We start from the raw sequence: 20,499 nt of genomic DNA, 5'->3' as shown, positions 1-20,499 counted from the left end.
TTCTACTTCCCATGTAGATTGTATCTATGTAAGTCTCTCTTAGTGTGCGCATTGTTGTCTAAGTTCTCTGGGATTGTGGTTTGTAGGCTGGTTTTCTTTGCTTTATGTTTAAAAACCACCTATGAGTGAGTACATGTGATAATTGTCTTTCTGTGTCTGGGTTAGGGAAAGTCCCTTTGTTATTAATTATGAATAAAATTAGAAAGTGGCATTTGGGGCTTTTCCTCCTTCTCCTCTTCTGAGAAAATGATTTCTGCCTAGGTTATTGACCCTCTGACTAACTGCTTTTAAAAGTTGACTTTGTAAATCAAATAACTGGTAAAATTTTCTGAAGCAGAATTCACATAATATTTTTATTCATGAATGGGAAAAAAAAGCACCTTTAGTTAATGGTCCAAAGGATGGTGCTGGGCTGTGGGCCAGGTCTCCCAGAGTTGAGCAGCATGGCTGCCATTGATTAGCAGTGTGTAGCAAGGACCTGAGGACTTACTTAAAAAAATTTTTTTTGAATCTTCTGAGTTTTGAATCTCAGTTAGATACTCAGTTTTGGGAGGAGAAATGTAATTAGAAATTTTTTAGCTTTTCAATTAAAAATATACATTTAAAAATCCATTCTGGGGTGACTCCGTAGTTAAGAGCACTTATTGCTCTCGCAGAGGACCTGGGTTTAATTTCCAGCAGCCACTTGGCAGCTCACAACCATCAGTAACTCCAGATCCGGGGTATCCAGTGCCCTCTTATGGCCTCTGGGGATACCATGTACCCCCAACATGCACATACATACAAGCAGGCAAAATAACTCATACACTTAAAACCATAAATAACTTTTAAAAGTTAAATAAATCTATCCTGTTGCTTTATTAAGTCTTGAACCAACTTCTACCTGCTCCACCTCTCTTGGGTTCCCCTTTCTAACATTACTTGGCATCCATCTTCATCACAACTTTATTTTAAGCTCCTGTGCTGTGCTAAACATCTCACTACGTTCTAGTCAAGAAATAAAACCTTGGCCTCAGTGGGTCCCCTAGTGCAGCCAGAGAACTGACGCTCCTAAAGAATTTAAAGTTGTGCTCCACGGTCACGTGGAGATGTCAGAGCTAGGAGCTCTGATGAGAATCTCCTGGAGATTACAGGGTCAGTAGTAGGGATGGTGAGGGAATGAAACCCCCAGTATCATCAGGCGGTGGGGCGGTGGTGGCGCACGCCTTTAAACTCAACACTTGGGAGGCAGAGGCAGGTGGATCTCTGTGAGTTCGAGGCTTGTGTGGTCTACAGAGCGAGTCCTAGCACAGCCAAGGATACACACAGAGAGCCTGTCTAGAAAAACAAAACAAAAAAAGAAACCCCCAGCACGAACATCTAAAGAAAAGGGCAGCAAGTTCCATTGCTAGAGGGGAAGGAAACCTGTTTGTCCTGACTTGGGAGGTACTAAAGGTGGGATCTGGGCTGAAATCCTCCTGCCAATGGAAAGAGAGAAAACTTTTAAAGAGAAAGGCTAGCAAATTCCTCCTTGCAGCATCTTTATGCAGGTGCATTCTTTCTTTCATTCCTGCTGGTGACAAGCCTTTTGCTAGATGTTTGGGAAACCAAAGTGACTGCTGCGCAGAATGGGTTTCTCAGAGGCATTCGGCGTCCCTTCTGCAGTGAGTGGCACTGTTCCAGTTAACAACGCAAAACAGGCGAGCTCCACCTCAGACCTAAACTTGCTCTAGAAGATCTCGGTGCTTTGCCTTAGGCAAGGAATCCCAGGCTTCTGCAGCCACGGACCTGCGAAGGCCTGGGCCTAGGTAGGTCACTTTCCTTGCCCGGGGCTGCTGGTCTGCGCGAAGCCCCGCCCCTCCGAGACCCCGCCCCTCCGAGACCCCACCCCCCAGACTGTCAAGCGCGAGCAGGCCCCGCCTCAGGGCCGCGCGTCGTCTCGTCCAGGGCCCGCCCCTGCCCCTTACTCCCGACCCCTGGCGGTGGGCCGACTAGAAGCACCTGCGCCTCGCCGGGTCCAGCCGACACCTCCGAGCAAGAAAGCGACATGGCAGCTCCAGCTAAGGCCGAAAACCTGTCCCTGGTGGTGCACGGACCTGGGGACCTTCGCCTGGTAAAAAGGGAAGAGGGGGTGGGAACCCAGGCCGCCACCCGCCCCGCCCTGCCTCACCCCTCTGCCTGCAGCCGCAGTCACCACTCCCAAGTTCCTGTCACTCTTAGGGCCGGCTGTTGACCCGTACCAAGCACCCCTGGCTGCCCCGGTTTACCCAGGTCTTTGCTGGTTACCGGGAGGTGGGGGTGGGGTAGCAGTTAGCCGGCCGTTATTTATCTCTAGGGAGAGTTTCTGGTCGCGTGCTCCCGGAAGTTAGCCCCGTGCCTGGCACGTGGCCTGTGCCCTGGACCGTTGAAAACAAATCAAGCCTTGGTCTCCTTTGCTAGCTGCAAATTCACGCTCCTGTTATTGCTCTTCAGAAGGAGACTGGCAGGATTCGAATCTACTCAGATCTTCTCAGGGTAGACAGTGCAGAGCAGAAAAGGGTAGCAAGATGGCACTTAAAAGCGATAATACCCCCTTGCAGAATTGGTTTTTGTTTGTTTGTTTATCATGAGAGGACCCAACTTTCAGTAAGTGCTCGCAATGCACTTTAACTGGGGATACAGCCTATCGCTATCTCCCTTGATCCACATCTGTAGCGCTTCCCTAGAACATTCTGTGTACCTGTCTCTGGCTTTCAACTTGTTTCTGCCCCCGCACCAGAGTCCAGACATCTGCTGAATCATCTCTGTGGTCATGCCAAAGTTCCTTTGACAAAGTCCATCTCAGCCGCGCATGCAGTATTTGGTTTGGGTATCAGCCATCTCTGCTACTCCCCAGCATCTATGCCTCCTTCCCCTCTCAAAGAATATGTACCAGGAGAGACTCATTCGGATGAACAGTTCTTGTCTGTTTAAGCATCTGTCCTCGGTGGTTTCTACAGAGTGCAAACAGACTTGAGTTTGGAAGCATTTTCAAATGTTCAAGGAGTTCCGTAACTCCTCTACCTGTAGGCCTATCCTTCGGTGGATTCCAAACCAAGAACCCTTGCCTGGAGGTGACAGTCCACTTCAATTGATGGGAAAAGTGCCATTCCCCCAAGATGGTAGTCTTGGTTAGTTAATGGACCCAAGACAAGAACTCAGATTCAAACTCCCTTTCGTGTGCAGTTCCCAATCACTTTTGAACATCCACCCAACATCCTGAATTTAAAAGACACTATGATTATGACAGTCGATGGCAGGTGTGGGATAGAAAAGTGATGTGTCTCTACATAGCTTCCAGAGTGATTTTGAGCATGTTCCTCCATGTCACTATTATTTACTAAGTGAGAATATGTCTGCTATAGAGCTAGGCATTGGTCTGAGGGCTGAGAGAGAACGCAGTCCCTGCCCCCGAACATCCCAAAAGAGGGAGACAGATGAAAGAAATCATTAAAGCACTGTCCCGTACAAAGGACTGTTCTGCCCTGAATTGCTCCTTAAGGGAAATTGTGGATGTCTCCACTTGCCTGTAAATAACCTTTGAAGTAAGAAGGTCATAAGAGCTCCTAGTGGGGAGTATGCTGTTTTTGGGGCCCCTATAGTCCAGCACAGGCCTTCTGGGCTCTTCTCCTTCCCAGGCATGATCCTCTCCCAGCCACCTCCATTTCCTTAGAGCAGATCGGTTTGGGTGGTGGTACCAGCACCGAACCATAGCATCAGGGAGGAAGAGTCCTAAGGAAGCTTTGGGGGACCTGTTCTCTCATAGAAGAGCCACAATGAAACCCAAGATGTCTGAGCATAGCAGGTAGTGGCGTTTGAAAGCCATAGCAGCTTGGCTATGGATTATAGGATGAGAAGGGGGAAGACATGACTTTGTTCCCTTTTGATATGACACTACACAGATTTTAGGTCTTTCCACTGGGGTTGGGTGGCCAACTGAGACCTAGCTTCTGTTTGGGTAGATTAGGGGCAGGGTCTACTGATAAAAATCCTTGCCTCAGGAGCTCACATGAAAGGAATTGTTTAGAGAAACACCCATTCCAAACATCTAAGGCAGGAATCCAAGCGAAGGAGAGCTCAGGCTTTCCCAGTGTTGCCTTCACCACTCCTGCCAGCAGCAAGGCCAGAAACTGGCAAAGGTCCAGGGCATGGCTCTGGACAAACAGGACCTGAGCCATTGCTGAGACAAGCAGGAAGGAAACCTAACACCCAGTCTCGCCTCTGCCTGCCTAGAAGCCGGCTTACTTTTCTTCCTTACTGCAGCAACTGATGTCTTCTCACGCTTAGAGTCAACACAGCAAGGAGGGAGCATTTGTAATTGGGGTGATAGAATGAGAGAGGGAATGTGGTGTGTATTGTGCATGCACACACACACTTATTAGAACAGACTAGTAGATGTGTGTGTACACAGTAGGGCAATACTGGATGTGCATATGCATACATGTATTTTAGACTGGTAGCTTTCCTTCATAATGAGGGGGAAAACCAAATTTCTCTATCTTTATTATTTTTATTTTATATTTTGTTTTTGTTTTTGGAGGCAGGGTTTCTCTTTGTGTTTCCAGCTGTCCTGGAACTCCCTTTGTAGACCAGGCTGGCCTCAAACTTAGAGATCTGCTTGCCTGTGCCTCCTAAGTCCTAGGATCAAAGGTGTGCACCACCGATGCCTGGCTTCATTATTTCCCTATTTTAAATGAGAAAACTGGGACTCTAAGAAGCAAGAAGAAGAAAGAATCAAGTCAGCTGATGTACAAGAAAGCCACCCCACCCATCAGAAAGCAGGGTCAGCTCATGGGGGTCTTCTTGAAAAGGAAATAGTAAACTCAAAGCCAGGGGTCTGGAGGAGGGGTTAGTCCCAGTTCACTGGTAGTTGTGTGGCTTAACAATGTTTTTTTTTTTCCGCTTCCTGCTATAATTGTCTTGAAGAGGGGCACCAGGTCTGTAATCCCAGCTACTCAGGAGACTGAGGCAGGAAGACTGACTGAAAGTTCAAGGCCTGAGTGAGCTCCAAAGTAAGTTCAAGGCCAGTGGCAGAGTCTAGGTTATATTCTTAATACAGAGGAGGGGGAAGGTTTTAGTATTCATTTGGATTGGGTGGCTTCAGTGGTGCTGTGCTTCCACAAGGGCCAGCGTCCCTTGTGTTGTCCCTGCTATGTGCTAACTGTGGGGTTAGGCAGGAGGCCAAAGCCTTTAAACCATCTTAGCATGGAGAGATGACTAAAGGCTAAACCTGCCAAATGTATGGGCAATTTTGACAAAATTCTTAGAATGTGGGCCAGGCACAACTCTGTATTCAACTGCAGTGGTTCAGCTACTTTCTGTCCCTTTGGCCTATCTTGTAGAATCTAGTTCTTGTTTATACAGCGTTCTGTACTGCATGTATGCCTGCAGGCCAGAAGAGGGCACCAGATCTCATTATAGATAGTTGTGATCCATCATGTGGTTGGGGGGAATTGAACTCAGAACCTCTGGAAGAGCAGCCAGTGCTCTTAACCTCTGAGCCATCTCTCCAGCCCCAATCTTGCTTTTCTTTATGGGGAATGGATTACCAGTTCATGGAATTGGAATGGTAGACAGCTGACTTCTCTCCTCTGCGCTCAAGTTTTGTTTGGTGTTGGGGGCAAGTGGGTGGATTGTGAGTTTTTGCATTAAAAATATCTTATGCTGTAGAGTTTGCTAGAATAGTAAGGGAAATTAGCAAAAGGAATCAGGATATTGCTAAATTACTCCAGTTCAGCCATGTGCCAAGTACTTCAGTTCAGTGCTTCACAAACTCTGAGATGAAAGAACGATTTGATTTTCATTTCCTGCTAACCACAGTGAGACCTTGTCCCAAAACCCAAAATCCTACTATTGGATAGATCCATCTGGGTGTTTCCAGATGTATCTATTCCAGCACATACAAACACAAGTCGCCTAAGGGTCCCAATTCATGGGAAGGCCTAAACAGGTTTGTATTTCAGAAAGGTTGTTATCAGCAGGACAGAGGCTGGGCAGAACAAGGAGAGCCTGGGCAGAGGACCAGCTCAGTGGACTATGGGAGCATTTCCAACCCTTTATTTTGACCGCCTCACAAAAGCCTCTCGTCCAATTGGAAAACCTTCGACTTTTCCTCCCACTCTTAGGACACAGGACAAATACATGGGGATAGGAAAAACAAAGTAGGAGAAGTGGCGATAGTGTCTTGTTCACCTTTTGTGTTCAGACAGCCCTCAGGGTCACAGGAAGTCTGCATGTGGGAGCAAGTGGCAAAGACATCTGTTCAGAATCTGGGCACAGGCCACCTCTACCTCCCATACCCTGCCTGTCCCTTTAAGGCACGGGGGTGGCTTCATCTCCACATAACAAAAATCAAACCTAAAACAGGGCTAGAGTCCTTCTTTAGCTCTTCTAAATCCCAACCTTTTAAAGGGCAAATTTCTCTAAAAGTTGACATGAAAAGAACAGAGTCCGATATTCCCCTACAATAGTTTGGCGTACTTTGCCCTTTCCCAAAGGACAAGGCTGTCCAGAGCTGGTTCAACCATTAGGGGACAGAACTTGGGGGTGTTTCTTTTGCAATAAGAGCAAACATATTTGCTGTGGGGCGGCACTCCCTTTGATGACTATCCTCATGATACAGAAGGGGAGAATCAAACGTTATGTAATGCGCCCAGGTACACAGCGGGTTGAGAAGAGCCAACTTTGCGCGTGGGCAGGCTGTTCCGGAGTCTGACTTCTGCCCAAGGCTGGCTGGGGGCGGGGAAACTTACCCTCCCTGCCTTCTCCTACCGCCTAGGCCAATGGTCCTTGATGTGTGGGTTGTGACCCCTTTGAGGTTAAAGAACCCTTTCACAAGGGTCACATATCAGATATCCTGCATGTCAGATATTTTCATTACAATTCATAACAGTAGCAAAATTACAGTTCTGAAGTAACAGTGAAAATAATCTTATGGTCAGGGGTCACCACAACATGAGGAACATGTTAAAGGGTTGCAGCATTAGGAAGGATGAGAACCTAGGCAAGAACGGGTGGAGGGTGTGAATTCAAATATACCAATGGAAAGGGAGCTGATGACATTCAAGACCTCTCTTCCTCTCTCTCTCTCTCTCTCTCTCTCTCTCTCTCTCACACACACACACACACACACACACACACACACACACACACACTAACACACTATTTGGGATGCTAGAGACAGCTGAGATGGCCCCATCTACCAGGGACATCTTCCTGGGGACTCGGGGCTACTGTGAGTAAGTGTCCTGCAGAGAGAAGGGCAGCTGTCGGTGATTTAGATAGATTTTCTGACTGGAAAAGTTCCAGCATGCCAGCAGAGTTAAAGACTTCAGTGCTCCTCTCTGCACCTTTGTGACTCATTGATGAGATATTCTGCTTAGAAAACCTTGAATGTCTGAAATGAGAAAGTAGTCACTGGGAATAAGGTGGAAGTCTAGGATCTCAGAGGAACTAAGCGTGTGTGTGTGCGTGTGTGTGTGCACGCGTGCATGCATGCATGTGTCTCAACACCTGAGCTATGGTCCTCAAAAATCTTGAGAGAGAAGTAGATGAAGAAAAGTTTAGTGTCAGGGAAATCTAAGATGGAAAAGGAGATTAAGTAACACGGTTACAGCCGGTCACACACCACCTTTTTAGTGTTCAGTGGCCACGCTGTGGTAGCAGTGATACTTGGCATAATATTTACAAACTTAAGGCTTATTTATTTATCTTGAGACAAAGTCTAGCTGTACCTAGTTTAGGCAATCTTGAAGTTCTAGATCCTTCTGCCTCAGCTTCCTCAAAACTGGGGCTATAGTTATATGCTACCATGACCAACCCTGAGAATTGATTGTTTTATAAAATATAAAGAAAGCATTTTATTTTATATTTGTATGTGCATGCTCACACCTGCAGAGGCCAAATAAAGGAGTTACAGGCATTTGTAAACAGCGTAACATGGGTACTAGGACTCGAATTCTGGTCCTCTACAAGATCAACAAGCACTTTCAACTGCTGAGCCATGTATCTCTCTGGCTTCCAGTGGTTGATCTTTTTTCCCCCCCTAATCTCTCTCTCTCTCTCTCTCTCTCTCTCTCTCTCTCTCTCTCTCTCTCTCTCTCTCTCTTAAAGATTTATTTATTTGTTATGTATACAGTGTTCTGTCTGTCTGTATGCTTGGGCCAGAAGAGGGTACCAGATCTCATTACAGATGGCTGTGAGCCACCATGTGGTTGCTGGGAATTGAACTCAGGACCTCTGGAAGAGCAGTCAGTGCTCTTTATCTCTGAGCCATCTCTCCAGCCCCCCAGTGGTTGATCTTAATATGATCTTTTGTCCAGTGGCATATCCCCTGCAGAGAGGGGGAGGCAGGTGCTGACTGAGCTTGAGTTGAAAGGATGGGTGGGTGAAGTCATCAAGAGGAGGGGGCTCTTTAGGGCTGTTGCTCAGTTGGTAGACTGCTTGTCTTGTATGCACAAAGCCTTGGGTTCTTTCTTCAGCACCACAGAAATGTGGTGTGGTGGCGCTCAGCTGTATTCCCAGCATTTGGAAAGAGAAACTGAATGTAAGGGTCACCCTCAGGTACATAACTGGAGAGAGGAGAGGGGGATGGTGTGAAGAATGGAGTTTTTCAGTCTCTCTTCTGCAGCCGGGTAGTAAACACTACCAGCACAGCACCCTCTAGTGTCCTGAACAGTCACTACATCTTTGCATGTGCATGTGGGGGGGGAGAGGTAAGGTTTTTTGTTTTTGTTTTTGTTTTGTTTTGTTTTGTTTTTTGGTTTTTCGAGGCAGGGTTTCACTGTAGTTTTAGAGCCTGTCCTGGAACTAGCTCTTGTAGACCAGGTTGGCCTCGAACTCACAGAGATCCGCCTGCCTATGCCTCCCAAGTGCTGGGATTAAAGGTGTGTACCACCACTGTCTGGCAGGGGTAAGGTTTATTAGCGGTTACAGCAGTAAATCTCCAGTAACTCATGGCTTACATGGTGTCCCAACTGTTCCTCTGAGCTTCCATCTCTCATTTCCCCACCCAGGTCTGGTGTTCAGGCTTGCCCTAGCTGGAAGCAAAGATAGGAAGAATGTGGAATTGGGTATCCTTGTCAGGGGATTTGCCTGCTGTTGCCATTGGTAGGGATGTGGGCAAGGGTCCAAGTTAGAAACAAAATCAGTGGTCATTAAATTCCACTGCAGTTGAAGTTTAAATTTTCACTGGACATAACGATAAGAAACGCAAATTTACTCAACAATGTAGGATGTTAGTTCATTTCAAACATGAGACTGGTGACTCCTTTGAGAGAGATTTTGGTGATATCTATCCTAAGGTGGTGATTATAGACTTCCCCCCCACCTCAAAATTACTGAGAAGAAAAAAATAACATTAGAAAACCAACCACTCTCCCCCAGAAAAACAAATGTTCCTTAAGTACTTTAAACATTTCCCCCTCACATGAGGCTCTTTTTGTGTTGGCCAGTCGATGCCTCACTCCTGGGCTCACGTAGTGTTCATCTACCCAAAGGCTCTGCAGCCCCTGGCAGGTTTCTGACTACCCCAAGTCTTCATCCTCAACCCATGGGGATGGCTTCAGGCTGTGCAGCACCTGGGCTATCCTGTGACGCCTGTAAGTACTTAGCACAGGTACCGGATGGACAGTGTAGCTGTGTGCCTGTTGATCAGCGTCAGCACGCGGATTGAACTTTCTTTCTCTGGAGGAGCTCAGTTAGCACTGAATTTTCTTAGCCTGGTGCTCTGAAGTGAATGAAAGCAGTTAGAGCTTATGTAGTAGAGACAGTCTTTGGGGAAGGCTACCACCGGGGTGTGGGGCTGGGCTGTACCTGGTGCTGAAGAAATAGGAGCATGGTAGTGTTGAGCAGCATTTAGTCCTAGAGGTGTCAGTGTGGATTGGTGCTGTGAGGCTGCCTAAAGCAAGGGACTTGAGCTAGGCCTGGGGGCACAAGCCTAAATCCTGGCAGGACACTGGGACAAGAATCATGAGTCTAGCCTGGGGTACATAGTGGATTCCAGTGCCTGGGAACATAGAAAGACATTGTTTCATAAAATTCAAAAAAGGCAGCTCAGGAAACATTTGGAGGTTGAAAGGTCTTCTTGCCTCCTTCCTTTCTTCCTTTTTTTTTTCTTTTGTTTGTTTGTTTTGAGATAGGGTTTCTCTGTAGCTTTGGAGCCTGTCCTGGAACTAGCTCTTGTAAACCAGGTTGGCCTCGAACTCACAGAGTTATGTCTGCCTCTGTGCTGAGATTAAAGGTGTGCACCACCACCGCCCAGCTCTTCCTTTCTTCTTTTAAAAAAATATTCATTTATTTGTGTGTGTATGTCGTGTGACTGGTGTGTGGAGGTCAGAGGATAACTCAGGAGTTGATTCTAACCTTCTACCACGTGGGTTCCAGGGATCAAACTCAGGTTGTCAGGCTTGTTCAAAAGTACCCTTACTTGCTGAACCATCTCACTGGCCAGGAAGGTGGAAAGCTGTAAGTATAGCCCTCAATAAAATACTCTACATAATATTGAGTGAGATAACCCAGACCCAGAAAGACAAATATAATATGTACTCACTCACAAGTGGCCTTTAGACATAAAACAAAGAAAAAACAGCCTACAGGCCATAACCCCAGAGAACCTAGACAACAAGAACCCTAAGAGAGACATACATGGATCTGCAAAGGAAGGAGAAAAGGACAAGATCTCCTGAGTAAATTGGGAGCATGGGGGTCATGGAAGAGTATTGAAGGGGGAGGAAAAGAGGGGCACAGAGAAAAATGTATAGCTCAATAAAAAAAGAATGCTCTGCATAAGGGCCTACTGTCAGTCACGTCACATGATTGATAACTCTTTCCATTGCCTATAGAAGAAAGCTCACTTTCTTGGTACCCAGTAGGTACAATAGAAACTGGTATAGGCATTGGATACGGCTGGGCTGAGCCCTGGTTAACCACTGCATGGCGATAGGATCTTGACCAAGTTAAGTCAGCTGTCAACTCTGGGCTTGGTAAGACAAAGCTGAAAGAATGATCTCATTCACAGCAGGCACTGTAAACGTTTCATTTGCTTCCTCCCTTGCTTCTTGTCTGCCCAAAAAGAATTTATAAAGTGAACACTTGGGTCTGGCCACTCAGTGTCCTTCCTCCTTGTCAACCCTGACTTTACCCTGGCCAGTTAACCATGGAAAGAAAGTTCTATTTTTTTTTTGTGATTCCTTTTTATTTTTGTTTTGTGTACATTGGTGTTTTGCCTGAGTGTGTGTTTGATCCCCTGGAACTGGAGTTATTGGCAGTTGTGAACTGCCATGTGAATGCTGTGAATTGAATTAGGGTCTTCTAGAAGAACAGCCCCTGCTCTTAATCACTGACCCATTTCTCCAGCCCCTCAAATTCTATTCTAATACTAGCTATAAATACCAGCTTACCTCAGGTTGCTTTTTGTACTAAAATGCAGAGCCCTTGTGTTCCCTTGGGCTCCTAAAACTCCAAATGGGAAGTTTTAGAAGAGAGGACTGGGTGTCCTATCTGCCTGTACTGAAATAAAGTGAAAGGAGTGGTATCGTAGACAGCCTCCCACCTGCCTAGAGATTCAGTCCTTGCAAGCACTTGCTTACACCCTCCCCCTTTCCCAGTAGGAATGTCAGACCAAACATCTGTGTCTGAGACCATGATTTCCAGGATGAAAAGATCCATTGTGGAAGGCAAATCTGGAGGCCACAGCAGTTCAGACACCTTTCTGCATGGGGGCACAGCTAGCACACATTTTTCTTAGTCCTGAGCAAGTAGCACCAAAGAAGGTGGTATATTGAGTGCCTAGAGTGGGTTCCTTCAGGAATTGACATTCTGATCTAGAATCAGGCTTTGATTGTGGGGCAGTTGGTAGTTTTCCAGGAAGGAAACCTAGCTTCAGAACTTTGTTTCATTCTGTGGCATGTCACTAGTTACAGATGTGACTTTCTATTGCACTTGGAATATATTGTGCATGCCATTATTTGAGTCAGTGGCTCTATTTTGAGCAGCATGGTGAAGAGCAGGGCAGGCTGTGTAGCCTGCCATCTGCCATGCCCCTTCAGTGCTCACAGATAGTAGAGTATGGTTTGAACTTGTGTTCTAAGGAATAATTAAATGAAACTCCAGGTTAATATTTTAAAAGCATAAAAATGTTTATGGGGGTAAGTTATTATGTATACTGAGCAACTTCTCTGTTTTATTTATTCCAGGAGAACTACCCAATCCCTGAGCCAGGCCCAAATGGTATGTCCGTGGGAAACTGACCTGACATGGTACTCCTGGTACTGACCTTGGAGGCGTGGGCATTGACCTCTGCCCCCCTTTCCTACTGGTTAACATGTTTACTTCTTTGTCCATTGGCCACAGTGGTTTATCTTGGCTACCATATGAAATATAAAAATCAGTGATAGAAGAGAAAAACTAAGATACCAGACTGCTGAGCTGCACTAGATTTTTAATGTGAAGCATGTGGACCAAAGGCGGAACCAACCCTTTCTACCTAACAGACAAGTATCCTGTCTACCAGATTAGATGCCAAATCATATTCTGGTTCTAGAAATCTGTAGAGCTAAATCTTGTAGTTAGCAAAGGAGCACTGTATTAGCACACCCAAGAGGGCCAGCCCAGAACTATCTGCCTGTCCAGCAGGGGTGGGAGGGGCTGCGGAAAGCCCTGTCCCTTCCTTTAATCAATCAAGTACAGAAAGTGACTGAGCATGTAGGGACAGGGCTCTGAACACCTTTGCTCCACTTTTCGGCCTCATAGTGGGTGAGCCCACTGGGCTGAGCTGTCATGCAGGTTTCCTGGTGGTATCTAGACCTGGGGAGGTCATGCCAAGTGTTGGCTAGTGGATGTCTCTTCCATCCCAGAATCCGGTTCATAGTCTGTAGGATTCCAGGGTGAGGCTAGGGACAATGGACAGGATCTTACGTCCCTCAGATCCCTTTGTTCTTCTTGATGACTTGGGGTGTCCTCTCTACCCTGCCTCACTTCAGCCCAGAAGCACAGGTTCTGGGTGAACATAAGTTAAACCTAGCTTTCTTGGTAACTCCTGAACTTCGCTACTCAAAGGTCAGCTGCATTATTGACTTAGAGTGATAAGATATAAATAACACCCATTTCTATCAGTGTTTAGCAAGCAATGCAAATTTAAGGCTTAAACATTTTTACAAAGATATGATGTTCAGAAAAGTGGAGGAGGTGCCCCACTTTACCCTGACAAGATAGCTTTGTTTGCAGGGGTGGCCAAGTAAGGATTTTCTTGGATTGTGAAGGGCTCTCTCCCACCTAGCCTACTGTCATTCCTTTATCTTTTGCTTTAGTTGAATTGGAAGGGAAAGTTTGTTGGAAAGCAAGTGTTTCAATACGTTAGATCTCAATTCTTGCTGCAAACAGTGGACTTCTATAGTGAAAGCTCAGAGAGAGTTTTTCTGATTTCAGTAATTCTTTTCTATCTTTGATCTCAGAATTCAGCCTGCCATTCCTAACTGCTCAAACAAAGACAAGGGCAAAGACAACCGTTCAGAGCCACACCTGGGGTTTTGCTGTGGTTTGTGGCAAGGACAGTAGCTAAGATGTCTGAGTGCACAGCAGGACTTTCGGGCCTCTTTGTTGATGATGGGGTTTTTTTTCCCAGGGTGTGTTCATGATGTGGTTATCTCCATCAGATAGAGCCCGGAATCTTTTGATACCTACTTGAACTGAGAGGACCAGACATCATTTTTTTCCTTTTTTAAAATTGATTTTATTGAGCTACACATTTTTCTCTGCTCCCCTCCCTGCCTTTCCCCTCCCCTCAACCTTCTCCCAATGGTACCCATGCTCCCAATTTACTCAGGAGATCTTGTCTTTTCCTACTTTCCATGTAGATTACACTTTTGTGCATCTTAGGGTTCTCATTGTTGACTAGGTTTTTCTGAAATTGTGATTTTTAGGCTGATTTTCTTTGCTTTATGTCTAAAACCCATTTATGAGTGAGTACATATGATAATTGTCTTTCTGTGTCTGGGTTACCTCACTCAATATGATTTCTAGATCCATCTATTTGCCTGCAAATTTCAAGATGTTGTTCCTTTTTTCTGCTATGTAGTACTCCATTGTGTAAATGTACCACATTTTCCTTTTCCATTCTTCGGTTGAGGAGCCTTTTGATTGTTTCCAGGTTCTGGCTATGACAAACAATGCTGCTATGAACATAGTTGAACACATATCCTTGTGCCATGATTGAGCATCCTTTGGGTATATACCCAAAAGTGGTATTACTGGGTCTTGAGAAAGGTGGTTTTCTAATTTTCTGAGAAATCACCATACTGATATCCAAAGAGACTATACCTGCTTGCACTCCCACCAGCAATGCAGAAGTGTTCCCTTTTCCCTACAACTTCTCCAGCATAAGTTGCCATCAGTGTTTTTGATCTTGGCCATTCTTACAGATGTAAGATGGAGTCCCAGAGTTGTTTTGATTTGCATTTCTCTAATGGCTAAGGATGTTGAGCATTTCCTTAAGTGTCTTTCAGCCATTTTAGATTCCTCTGTTCAGAGTTTTCTTTTTAGGTCTGTACTCCATTTTTTGGTTGGATTATTTGTTTTTTTAAAAAATTATTTTTATTTATTTATTTTAGTTACATGTACATGAGGATGTGTACACATGAATGCTGGTGCCCACAGAGGTCAGAGGTGTGAGGTTCCCCTGGAGCTGGGGTCACAGGCAGTTGTAAGCTACCTGATGTGGGTACTGGGAACTGAACTCGGGTCCTAAGAGCAGTTATGTGCTCTGAACCACTGAGCCATCTCTCCAGCCCTATTTGTTCCTTTGATGGTTAGTTTCTTGAGTTCTTTGTATATTTTGGAGATCAGACCTCTGTCTGATGTGGGGTTAGTGAAGATTTTTCCCATTCTGTAGGCTGCCGTTTTGTCTTGTTGATTGTGTCCTTTGCTTTATAGAAGCTTTTCAGTTTCAGGAGGTTCCATTTATTAATTAATTATTTCTCTTACTGTCTGTGCTACTGGGGTTATATTTCGGAAGTGGTTTTCTGTGCCAATGCGTTCAAGTGTATTTCTCACTTTCTTTTCTATCAGGTTCAGTGTGACTGGCTTTATGTTGAGGTCTTTGATCTATTTGGACTTGAGTTTTGTGCGTGGTGATAGATATGAATATGTTTTCATTTTTCTACATGTTGATATCCAGTTATGCCAGCACCATTTGTTAAATATGCTTTCTTTTTTCCATTTTATATTTTTTGCTTCTTTGTCAAAAATCAGGTGTTCATAGGTAGGTATGTGGATTAATATCTGGGTCTTCAATTCAGTTCCATTGGTCCTCCTGTCTGTTTTTATGACAATACCAAGCTCTTTTCAGTACTGTAGCTCTGTAGCAGAGTTTGAAGCCAGGGATTGTGATGCCTCCAGAAGTTCTTTCATTATACAGGACTCTTTTGGCTATCCTGGGTTTTTTGCTTTTCCATATGAGTTGAGTACTGTTCTTTTGAGGTCTTTGAAGAATTTTGCTGGGATTTTGATGGGCATTGCAGTGAATCTGTAGATTGCTTTTGGTAAGATTGCCATTTTTACTATGTTAATTCTACCTATCCAAGAGCATGGGAGATCTTTCTACTTTCTGATGTCTTCTTCAATTTCTTTCTTCAAAGATTCAAAGTTCTTATCATACAAGTCTTTCACTTGTTTGGTTAGAGTTACTCTGAGATATTTTATGTTATCTGTGGCTGTTGTGAAAGGTGATGTTTCTCTGATTTTTTTCTCAGCCCATTTATCCTCTATGTAAAGGAGGACTACTGATTTTTTTTTAGTTAATTTTGTATTCTGCTTCATTACTGAAGGTGTTTGTGAGTTGTAAAAGTTCCTTGGTAGAATTTTTGGGGTCACTTATGTAAACTATCATATCATCAGCAAATAATGAGAGTTGAACTTCTTTTCCAATTTGTATCCCCTTGATCTCTTTTTGTTGTCTTATTGCTCTAGCTAGGACCTCAAGAACTATATTGAGTAAGATATGAAGAGAGTGGTGTCAACCTTGTTTTGTTCCAGGCATCGTTTTAAACTTGGACTCTTGACAACAGTCCTACCAAACCTCACTTGATTCAGTCCTCAAAGGGGAAGTGTGAAGTGAGCTTCCAGGAGAGTTAAGTAAAGCTAAACCTTTTTAGAAAACAAGGACCAGGAGGAACTTATCATGGCAGTTTATCATGCAGTGGCCAGTGGAGAGATTTTCAGGACGCTAAGAGTGGGCTCAGCACAATGTTTGGAAACAGCTGTCTCGGGCAAACCAGTTGTTCTTTTAAATGGTTGATACAGTGCTTCCTCCTCATGATACCTTGTTACAGCAGGGTTGGTCAGGCTTCTCCAAACAGAACAAATAAGATATGTATGTATGAGCAGATATACGGAGGTGGTGGGGAGAAGAGGGCAGTTTATTTTATGTTAAGAACTGGCTCCTGTGGTTGGATGGTCTGAAAAACTCTAGGGCAGGGCAGGAGACTCAAGAAAAGCTTTCTAGGTTAGAGTCTTAGGAAAGTTTCTCCTTCAGAAAATCCCAGTCTTGGCCGGGTGTTGGTGGCACACGCCTTTAATCCCAGCACTCGGGAGGCAGAGACAGGTGGATCTCTGTGAGTTTGAGACCAACATGGTCTACAGAGCTAGTTCCAGGACAGGCTCCAAAGCTACAGAGAAACCCTGTCTCGAAAAATCAAAAAGAGAAAAAAGAAAATCCCATCTTTGTACACAAGGCCTTTACTTGATTAGATGGGGCCTACCTACTTTTATGGAAGATAATCTGGTTCACTCTATTGGTTTAAATGCTAATTGTACCATAAAACCCCTCACAACAACCCACCCTGTGAGCAACATCTGCATGGATGTTTGACTAAGCAGCTGGGTCCACTGGCCTAGTCAAGTAAATATGTAAACTTACCCATCACACTCAGTTCCTTTGCTCCATCAAGCTGTCCTGCTCTCCTTGGCTTGGGCTTTCCCCTTAGCTTGTTTTCCTTTGTAATCTGAATTTGTGCCTGACACTGAGAACCCAGCTCTCTCCCCGGTCCAGAGGGAAATTACTAGAGCTTCTGTGAGGAGGAGGTTCGCCTTTTCCTCACGTGTTTTCTCTCCTCGATTCTCTAACTAGAGGTGATCCTGAAGATGCACTCTGTGGGGATCTGCGGGTCAGATGTCCACTACTGGCAGCATGGTCGGATTGCAGATTTTGTTGTGAAGAAACCAATGGTGCTCGGGCATGAAGCTGCTGGAACAGTCACAAAAGTCGGAGAGATGGTGAAACACCTCAAACCAGGTCAGTAGAAACATCAGTGTGTGCTCTCCCTGGACCAGGCCCTCTGGTAAGCACAGAGGTGCAGCAGTGGATAAGAGCCTTGACTCCCTACCTCAGAGTGGGACACAGGCTTGGGACAGAAAGCAGATTCTTAGTCAGAATGTGAGGTAGAGAATGCAGGGTCATCATGTCTTGACTAGACTCCTGTCTCCTTTAAAAAAGAGATGGTGCATGTAAAATAAATCAGAAAATGGGTAGAGAAAATGTTCATATCATATAAGCCACAAACTGCTTCTGAATACTAAGAATCAAGACCTCTTTTATTTTACTTTTAATTAATTATTCATTTACTTTTGAGATAGTGTCTCACTCTGTAGTGAGGCTGGCCCAGACCTCACTTTGTAATCCAAGTTGGCCAAGAACTCTTTATAGCCTGGTGCAGGAGAATTATCTGTATTCTGTCAATCATATTTTAATAAAACGCTGATTGGCCAGGCAGGCAGTATAGGTGGGAAAACCAGACAGGAAGTAGAGGTGATGCAATGAGAACAGGAGAATTCTGGGAAGCAGAGAGGTTCCTCTGCCACTCCTGTACAGACCACCGAAGAGGCAACATGTAAGCTGACAGCTGAAAAAGGTACTGAGCCCGTGTGGCTAACATAGATCAGAATAATGGGTTAAGATAAGTCATAAGAACTAATAAGTAGCCTGACCAAATGGGCCAATCAGTTTATAACCTTATGGAGTCCTGTGTGTGATTTTCCTTGGGACTTGCTGGCTTGTTTGTTGCTTGCCGGCTGTTGGGGGACTGGGAGGGACAGAAACCCCAACAAGCCGGCCCGTCATACTACAATAGCCCAGGCTAGCCTCTATCTCAAGGCGATCGTTTTGTCCTAGCCTTCAGAGGACTATTATTAACAGCATAAGCATGTTGACTTCATCATTTCCAGATGTGAGTCTATTTCCTGTAGGAATACTCTTTAATCACTGAGTATTCAAAGGAAGTCTGATGCTATTGTGAGAGAATGCGTACTCTGCATTGGAATGCACAGTGCACAATTGACTTACCCATGATAGATATATTCCAGCCCCACATCCTAGACCAGTCTGTCTCAAACTGTGAGTTATGCTCACTTTGGGAGTTGCATATCAAATATCCTTCATATCAGATATTTACATTACAATTCAAAATTATAGTTATGAAATAGCAACAAAATAATTTTATGGCTGGGGTCACCACAACATGAAGAACTACATTAAAGAGTTACAGCATTAGGAAGGTTGAGAACCACTTCCCTAGAATCTTTGAATTAGAAAGATCTTGATTTTCTTTTCAGATAGAGGCTCTTCTGGCCCACTTGGCTTCCATCTTGCTACCAAGGCCATTCCTGCTTCTAGTCACTTAATGTTTATCTCAGAGTACAGTTCAGCTTTAACAAGGCTAAGCCTCACACCCAGCCTTTAAGTTAGTCAACTAATTTGTCTTTCATTCTAAATCTTTTTTAATAGAATTTTTTATTTTCTAACAGTTTCATGCATATAAATAGTGTATCCCTCCCACTTTTGCCCCAGAATCCAGGAGTCCCCAGCTTGCCCACACTTGAGTCTTTGCCTTAAAACAAACAAACAAACAAATGTGTCCAATTAGTACTGCCTGCTGGAATGTTGACCGGTCTTGTAGGTTTGATCTTGTATGGGTCTTACGCAAGTAACCATAGCTACAGTAAGTTCATGAGTACAAACAAACAGCCATGCCAGATCCAGAAGATGGCTCTTCTCCCATACTCTGGCTCTTCCATTCCTTAACTACCTCTTCCTAAATGATCCCTGCCTTGGTGTGTGGGGTTGAAGTTGGTGTCCTATGTAGAGATGAGCAGTCAAGAGTCATTTGTTCTCATCACTTTGACCAGTTATGAGTCTTTGCATTAACTGCTGACCACTGCAGAGAGAAGCCTTCCTGGCCAAGGTTGAGAGTAGCACTAATCTGGGTGTATAAACGTATCTGTTGAAAAGGTAGCTTGACAACATATCCATGTCGCATGACAACAGTGTTAAGTTTCTCCCTAGGGCCTATAACATAGCCTTTCATTTTTTTATTAGATGTCTAGGAAAACAACAGACTAGTAAAACCTGGGCTTGATTGTTCCAGAGTGCTGAGCTGCAGCAGACTACATTGTCCCCCAACACAGTGAGTTAAGTCTGAATTGGCTTGGCAGAGGTAATGAGACCATTGCATGGCCTGGAGATGACTGCAGGTTATTTGGAGGAGGCTGGGGTTTGGCAAGAGGTGCTGTGAAACAGCTTAGTCTCTGAGACTAGACACAGAGAGGGATTAGTAAGCTTAGAAGTTAAACATGTGTCTCATTTAGGAGTCTTCAGTCAAGGCCTTATTTGTTGTTAATGCAAGTTGAAAAAGCCCGTGGTGATACAGGCTTATCCCAAAGTGGAAGGCTCTTATCTTCCAGCAGCGAACCAATGACCGATTCCTGCATGTGGGGCCAGGTTCTCTAAATTCTAGCAAGTGCTTAGTCAGTGTCTCCTATAGGTTCAGACTTGGGTCAGGTACTTTGAGAAATGGGAAAAAAATAGTGAGTCCTGGATTCATAGATCTAGTTAGGGAGACCAGACTTTAGAATTGTCAATACCACCAACAACTGGAGAAAGAAGTATATAGTCAGAGGTCAAAGAAAGGGTGGTTAAAGACATTTCATAATATTATCTTGGAGCTGGATATATGACAAGAATAATTATAAAAGGAAGAAGAAAGCTTGTATATATCGGTTTGCCAGTCATTAAACACCAGTGCATGTAATTCTTTAATTATTACCACAAGGTACACATTATTAGCTTTATTAATAGATACAGACAGTGGAATGTGGTTCTTGCCCAGGGTCACACACTCAGAGCTGTCTGGAATGTCATCCTGTTCGATCTGGCTCAAGAGTGAATGTTTGAACCAGTGAGCTGCCTATCATCTGAGATTTGAGAATGTTTTGTTTTGAATTAGTGAAGAGGGTCAGACCAGTAAAATGACACAGACCAAGTAATGTGTCTGGGTTCTCAGACACCTATTCTCAGGCCAGGTGTCTTCCACTGGGGGTTGTAGGGATGGTAAGGACTGTACAAATGTGAACTGTATAATGTGGTAATAGCTAGGTTAAATGGGATAATGTTAAACTCCATCTTGAATGTCAAGTTGAGAATATTATCCTTCATGATGGGTATTGTTCTGTGAG

The 20,499-nt window shown here is 44.6% G+C and overlaps 1 protein-coding gene across 2 annotated transcripts in view; it reads left to right on the top strand.

Annotated features, from left to right (window-relative positions):
- Window positions 1–1,933: 1,933 nt before the first annotated feature.
- The window catches only part of Sord (sorbitol dehydrogenase), a 33,158-nt gene continuing 14,592 nt past the window's right edge, over window positions 1,934–20,499 (top strand). Inside the window, exons 1-3 of one of the 2 annotated variants that reach the window (XM_048459474.3) lie at window positions 1,934–2,092; window positions 12,192–12,225; window positions 17,120–17,284. In XM_048459474.3, coding sequence (XP_048315431.1) covers window positions 2,027–2,092; window positions 12,192–12,225; window positions 17,120–17,284 — 265 coding nt within the window. In that variant the 5' untranslated portion in view covers window positions 1,934–2,026. The remainder of the gene's footprint in view (window positions 2,093–12,191; window positions 12,226–17,119; window positions 17,285–20,499) is intronic. The other variant, XM_048459475.3, reaches the window with a different exon arrangement.

The sequence above is a fragment of the Myodes glareolus genome, chromosome 10 (genome assembly GCF_982192425.1).
Source record: "Myodes glareolus chromosome 10, mMyoGla1.1, whole genome shotgun sequence".
Lineage (NCBI taxonomy): Eukaryota > Metazoa > Chordata > Mammalia > Rodentia > Cricetidae > Myodes > Myodes glareolus.
Note: the sequence above shows the minus strand (reverse complement) of the source record. Positions and strands in the feature narration are given on the sequence as shown.